Source organism: Arabidopsis lyrata (genome assembly GCF_000004255.2).
Source record: "Arabidopsis lyrata subsp. lyrata unplaced genomic scaffold ARALYscaffold_4, whole genome shotgun sequence".
Classification (NCBI taxonomy): Eukaryota; Viridiplantae; Streptophyta; class Magnoliopsida; order Brassicales; family Brassicaceae; genus Arabidopsis; species Arabidopsis lyrata.
The window spans coordinates 12,304,670-12,311,421 of NW_003302552.1; the positions used below are offsets into that span (position 1 = coordinate 12,304,670).

The window sequence follows — 6,752 nt, forward strand, 5'->3', positions numbered from 1 at the left end:
GTCACCACTCTCTCTTTCTCTTTAGATTCTCTCTCTACAGAGAATTCGATTTTTTTTTTCTAATCTGAGAAAAAATGGCGAACGGAGCTAATAGAGTGGATCTAGACGGAAAACCGATAAAACCGATCACAATATGCATGATCGGAGCCGGAGGTTTCATCGGTTCACATCTCTGTGAAAAACTGATGACGGAGACGCCTCACAAGGTGCTTGCGCTTGATGTTTACAACGATAAGATCAAACACTTGCTTGAGCCAGATACCGTTGAATGGAGTGGTCGGATCCAGTTTCATCGTATCAATATTAAGCATGATTCGAGGCTTGAAGGTCTTATTAAGATGGCAGATCTGGTAAAATGCTTCTTCTATCGATTTCGCTTCTTTATCTCTTGTTCTTCGTTGTTTATGGTTAAGAAATTAGCAATGATAGTGTGATTGTGATGATTGTAGTCTCAGATCTGATGATTCTTTATCGGAATTCAGATATTTTGCATTTTGATTATCTGCTTAATTTCGCGATGTGTTGAGATCGGGAATGTTGTGATGTGATTCTGATCTTTGTTTTTTGGAGTTTGCAGACTATAAATCTTGCTGCGATCTGTACTCCAGCTGATTACAATACACGTCCTCTTGATACAATCTACAGCAATTTCATTGATGCGCTTCCAGTTGTATGTGTTTTCTTCTTACTTCGTCCATTGTTTTGTGCTTCGTTATCAGTTGAAATTGATTGGTTTAATGTGTTGGTTTTGTTAGGTTAAATACTGTTCTGAGAACAACAAGCGTCTCATTCACTTTTCTACCTGTGAAGTGTATGGAAAAACCATTGGTAGCTTTCTTCCTAAGGATCATCCTCTGCGTGAGGTAATGCCTATTTGTACCTTTCGCTTTCAACATGTTGTTGTCTTTCTATCAATCAAATCAATGAATGTACTGAGGAACATGTTGAAGCTGACATTTTCTTTCGTTTTCCTAGCTACATTATGAATTATTCATTGGATCTAGTAAAACTCATTTGTTTAATTCACTTAAGACTTTAGACAGATTGGAATAGTTAATATTTTCCGTTTTAAGAATGTGTGGGATCTTAAGCATGTAGAAAACATGGTTTCTTGAACTTCAATTGCCTAAGGTTGGCTTGATTGTTTACTAATGTTGTTTGTTGTGCCTTTCTACAGGATCCTGCTTTCTATGTTCTTAAAGAAGATATTTCTCCTTGCATATTTGGTTCAATTGAGAAGCAGAGGTGGTCATATGCGTGTGCAAAGCAACTGATTGAGAGACTTGTTTACGGTAAGCATTTCTGTTTAAGATGATGTGTGGTAAGAACCAAAAGGTTTACACTTTGACTTCATTTGTTTCTTGTGACAGCTGAGGGTGCTGAGAATGGACTTGAGTTCACCATTGTAAGACCTTTTAACTGGATTGGACCTAGGATGGATTTCATCCCCGGCATTGATGGTCCTAGCGAAGGTGTCCCACGTGTCCTTGCCTGTTTTAGTAATGTAAGTGTTCAAATCAAAGTATATAACCCAATGTTATCCTGTGTATATGCAAGTTTTGAGTTAATGCATCTCTATCTATCTTTCAGAATCTTCTACGTCGTGAGCCTCTCAAGCTTGTGGATGGTGGAGAATCACAGAGAACTTTCATCTACATCAAGGATGCTATCGAAGCTGTCCTTTTGATGATTGTACGTTCTATTGCTTATATCATTCTTTGTGGTTTTCGTTTACAAACTGTTTAACTCCAAAGAAGTTCCAACTAAAAACCTGCACTGATATATTGTGTTTGTGGTTCAGGAAAACCCAGAGAGGGCAAATGGCCATATCTTCAATGTGGGCAATCCGAACAATGAAGTTACAGTACGACAGCTAGCGGAAATGATGACTGAGGTGAGGAAGATTGGTTTCAAAACAACCAAAAGAGTTGGAGTTTTCTTTCTTTCTGTGGTTCTGAAATATCGAAATGAATCATGTTTCAGGTTTACGCAAAAGTGAGTGGAGAAGGAGCCATTGAGAGCCCGACGGTTGATGTTAGCTCCAAAGAGTTTTACGGGGAAGGTTATGATGACAGTGACAAGAGAATCCCAGACATGACCATCATTAACCGCCAGCTCGGTAATTTCCATATTTAACATGGTGATGATAATGCTTTAAAATAAAAATCAATGGCTATTCTGATAGAGTTTGGACATTGGAAATAGGATGGAACCCGAAAACATCGTTGTGGGACTTGCTCGAGTCGACCTTAACCTATCAGCACAAGACATACGCTGAAGCTGTGAAGAAAGCAACATCCAAACCAGTGGCTTCCTAAACTCTCCAAGACCCAAGTTACCAACAAGACTCGTTAAACACGCATCATTTTGGCATTTTACTCTATTCGATTCTATTTTTTTTTCATCACAAGAGAAAACCTTTTTAAAAAGAAAACAGTATAATCACGGTGGTTCGTATCAAGTATATCTTCTATATTTTCGTTACTAGTTTTCTCTTTTTGGTTGGTTTGTTGGCCATGTATGTCGCAGCTGTTTGAAAGCAAAAGGTTAATAGTTTGTAGCCAATGATACAGACAGTAATGTTTGCGTTTATTATATGTTCAAAATGCTCCGTTTACGTGTTTACGAGTTCAAATATTTTTTTGTCTATCAAGTACAGAATGTGTTTCTTCCCCTGTTCTAAAAATCTCCGCTTATTCCGATTAGTCTCCGTTTAATCGCTAGGTCCACCCTCTCCGCTTCGAGTAATGACTAATCTCTTAAAAAAATTCAGTCATGCGATTATTATCCGTTTTATCGGATTAATTTCCGCCTAATCCGATTAATTTCCGCATATTCTTATATATTCCTATTATTTTTTTATTGCAAATATAAAACAACATTTTTTTTTGTTATTCAATCATTGGAATTGGAAGTTTGTGATATTTTACAATAATTTATGTTCAAATTTTAATAAAAATCATAATTTTTAATAAAAATTCATAAAAATTTGCTTTAAAATATATTTTTATGTGTTTACTGCAATTTTGAAAACAATATTAGATTAATATATCTTTAAAAATTAAAATAACCTTAAAACTAGTCCCCTATTAATTCCCGATTTTAATCCGATTTTTTGATTAATCGCTAGGCCCATATCGAACGTCCGACTAACGCCTAGCGATTTTTCAAACAAGGTTTCCCCAGTAAAAATAAATAAGTAGATGTTGACTGGTTATATAAGTTAATAATAAATAAAGTAACAGGTAGCGTCTGTAGTCCAACGGTTAGGATAATTGCCTTCCAAGCAATAGACCCGGGTTCGACTCCCGGCAGACGCATTTCAATTTTGGAGATTTTGAATGTTTAATTTCATTCGTTTTGCCACACATTTCTGCCTACTTTTTCTTCGTTCCTTTTTTTAAACATCTTTTTAATCTTTACTTTACAAACGAATGTTGTTGTTATTATTGTTTACAATAGGGAGTAAAAAAGAAAGGACATTGACTAATTGAACTACTTCCGTTTTTAACTCTTTTATTACATATACGGATATACTCTACTTTAGTATTGCGATCAAGATTAGATTAGAACTTGTCGACATCAGCAATCATCACTGAAAAATTTATGGACTTGAAAAGCAAAAATGATTTTGAAATTCGAATAACACAAATCATATTTCATTTAGGGGGTGTTATTCAATGGTGGAGTTAAAATCAATTCTTTAAGGTTTAGATTTGTTTTCTGATATTGGTTTTAAGAATCTGTTTGTGTGGATTTCAAAATCTCTGCAATATATCTTGGATTTTGATTCTAATAATTTACTCATGAAACTCCAAAGAGGTTTCATTTGAAATGACTTAATATACAAACATTTTACAAATTTTTAGTTTTGAATAACACTGAATTTTACAAACCTTAAAGAATTGACTTTAACTCCACCATTGAATAACACCAAACTTTTAAAATCTAATGAAGTATAATATCTAATAACACCAGATTTAAACGTTAGATTTATAATCATTAGTTAAATAACACTGGATTAGTGTTGGATTTCAATTCTATTAAAATCCATCATTGAATAACACCACCTTAAAGTTTTAAACCATTAAAACTCCAAAACGACAGAATAATCCCAAAATTTTCAACCCCAAAAACCTCATAAGTCACTCAAACATTCACCAATAGGGTAAAGTAAACTATCCAAAATTTTGAATAATAAAAACAAGTACAAATTTCTATGGAAAAATGTGATTTGGTGTGTGCATATATCCTCTACTTTTTGCAGGAAGAACCACAAGGGAATGGACATCTCTTTTTCCCTCCTACACCAAAATGGTTTTAAACCAAATCAATAATCCAAATCATACTCAAAGTTATATCTTTATATATCTGAACTTTTAGTTTTAGTTACCTGATGACTTGTTCTTGTCTCCACCTTTAGGTATCCCATGTATACCATTTGACATCTTCTTGCTCGGAGGAACCTGTGCTTCAGCCTCTACGTCTTCTTCATCCGAAGACTCATCATCCTCGTCCAAACCCATCTAACCAAACATACAGAAAAAAAACAATCAAGATTAGCTTTTTATACTGATTCATTGCTTATCAGTAACTCCTTCAAGTAAAATCTACCTCATCTGAGTCGTCGGATGACCCATCTTCTTCAGGATTCATCTCATTATTCATCTCATTTTGAGGCAAAGCATCTTTTCAACAATATCAAAGTTAGGATTCATAATAAACTTTAATTACCACAAAGCAATAGCTTAGTAAAGTAAACATACCAATTTGTTGTTCCATAAATTCCTCTAACTCAGAATCTACAAAAACCAAAAGCAAAAGATTAGCTTCAAGCTTCATAATAGATTAAATCAAATTATTGACTAAGAATTATATATAACTCACCGGAATCAATCTCCTCATCCGTGAGCAACAGCAAAAAAACAGAGCAAAACAAAATCAAGGATAAACAAACAAAGCTTGAAATTGCAAGTGACCATGAATTGAACTAAAAAAAAGGCAATGAAACAAAGGATATTGTTCGTCCATAGGGGTCCTGTAGCCAATAAGATAGACACTTGTTTTAGAGTTGTGAGAAATCTCAAACTCATGCCCTAAGAAGATATCAAGAGAAACTTGAGGAAACTTCTGCGAGAGGTTTCCAATGATAAACCCACTCTTATCATCACCAATCTTCACATAAACGGGAACATTCTCATCTTCTTTAACCTTGTCAACCTCACCAAGAGTAACCTAAGAGATGTTACAACAAGTAACAGAATCAATACCAATCATGTTTACACAAAGAGAGAAACTTGCAGGAATTACAAAACTGATACAGACCTGATTGGCATGGACCATGTATCCATCTTTTGAAATCATCTTAAAAGGCTTCTCTGGCTTAATCTCAATACCTAAAATTGAACATTATTCATCACACATTGGGTACAAATGCAAACAAAATCTCAAAAAGACAGATGCTTTGAAAACATAAACTCACAAAGATAGATGCTTTGAAACAAAATCTCACAAAGATAGATGCTTTGAACATAAACTCACAAAAAAGATGCTTTGAAACATAAACTCACAAAGATAGATGCTTTGAAACCTAAACTCACAAAGATTGATCTTTTGAAACCTAAACTCCAAGAATACTAATACTAGCAAACAATTATACAGTTTTCGAATGCAAGACAATGCTTATTGACTAATAGAGAGAATTCAACACAGATTTTTGAACACAACACAAGACAGAGGTATTCAATAGAACTTAATAAAGGTATAATTTTTAGAGAGACATACCCCAAAACTCCATAGCTAGTGAAAGAGGAAGATGTGGAGGTGTGTGTGTGTGTGTGTGGCTGCTTTGAGAAGAAGAATTTAGGGTTTTAGAGTTTGTAGGAAACAAACAAAAAAACTATGGAGCGGCTTATTTATAAGGATGCTCTTTAAAATTCCTTTTCGCAGGTAGGGGTTTTTTTTTTTTTTTTTTTCACTAAAGATTATGTATATTAAAGATCAACAGAATACACAGCCCACAGGCCCAGTACATCACATCTTGTAAAAGGAAGGATAATCTCTAATACAATACACGTTCTTAAAACAACGACACGTGGAATCAACGTGTTGCAAGAGAAATGATGAAACATTCCTTCATCCTTTGCCGACAAAAGCTCCGATCCGGTGAACGCAATCGACGCCGGTATAACAGCGAACATCGATTTTAGTTGTTATTCACCAGAGACTGCTAAGACAGGGAGAGAGGATACAAAAACAGAGACTTCAACCCCATCCGTATGCCAAATCATCAAACAAGAAATCCGGCGAATATCGGGTAAAAAGGATAGAAAATCTGATTGATCCTCAAAATTTGATCATCGAAGCACCAATTACATGTAGAACGGCTACAGGCAATCCAAATATGCTGGAAACAAAACTTCCTTTCATTACTTTGGCGATCCTGCAAATCGAGTTTTCTAGAGATACAAGCCGGCGAGAATAATCTTAAGTGACTAACACCTAAAACTAGTCACCAACTGAAATCCATAGAATTATTGACAGATAAACGAAAGAGAAACTAAAAACAATCGGTATACAAACCGATCAACGGCTAAAGAAATATAAAAGCCGGCCAAAACCGCTAGTAGAAGCCAGATTTGCCGGACGAAAGCCAGCCATCTTGGCTAACAGAGCCATAAGATGCCGGACGAAAGCCCGAATCACTCGGGACGGCTGTTCACCGGAAAAATCCCGCCGGTAGGGTTTTACGA

General features: G+C 35.3%; 2 protein-coding genes and 1 non-coding gene across 4 annotated transcripts; 2 read left to right on the plus strand and 1 right to left on the minus strand.

The window, feature by feature from the left end:
- Nucleotides 1-2,504, plus strand: LOC9317030 (UDP-D-apiose/UDP-D-xylose synthase 1). Its single transcript, XM_021028148.1, has 9 exons — nucleotides 1-350; nucleotides 578-670; nucleotides 756-863; nucleotides 1,178-1,292; nucleotides 1,371-1,504; nucleotides 1,591-1,692; nucleotides 1,802-1,894; nucleotides 1,984-2,119; nucleotides 2,206-2,504. The coding sequence occupies exons 1-9, from the start codon at nucleotides 75-77 to the stop codon at nucleotides 2,316-2,318; spliced, it is 1,170 nt and encodes a 389-aa protein (XP_020883807.1). The 5' UTR covers nucleotides 1-74; the 3' UTR covers nucleotides 2,319-2,504.
- Nucleotides 2,505-3,248: 744 nt separating this feature from the next.
- Nucleotides 3,249-3,320, plus strand: TRNAG-UCC. The gene has a single exon. It is a non-coding gene; the product is annotated as a tRNA-Gly (tRNA).
- A 729-nt stretch (nucleotides 3,321-4,049) lies between these two features.
- On the minus strand, nucleotides 4,050-5,900 carry LOC9315200 (histone deacetylase HDT4). 2 transcript variants are annotated; one of them, XM_021028154.1, is made up of 8 exons: nucleotides 5,785-5,900; nucleotides 5,326-5,396; nucleotides 5,021-5,235; nucleotides 4,888-4,907; nucleotides 4,767-4,802; nucleotides 4,615-4,688; nucleotides 4,394-4,526; nucleotides 4,050-4,301 (listed from the first exon to the last, which is right to left on the minus strand). In XM_021028154.1, the coding sequence occupies exons 1-8, from the start codon at nucleotides 5,795-5,797 to the stop codon at nucleotides 4,255-4,257; spliced, it is 609 nt and encodes a 202-aa protein (XP_020883813.1). In that variant the 5' UTR covers nucleotides 5,798-5,900; the 3' UTR covers nucleotides 4,050-4,254. The 2 variants fall into 2 exon arrangements, with proteins under 2 accessions (XP_020883813.1, XP_020883812.1); XM_021028153.1 differs by having other exon boundaries at nucleotides 4,050-4,304.
- Between the last annotated feature and the right edge of the window lie 852 nt (nucleotides 5,901-6,752).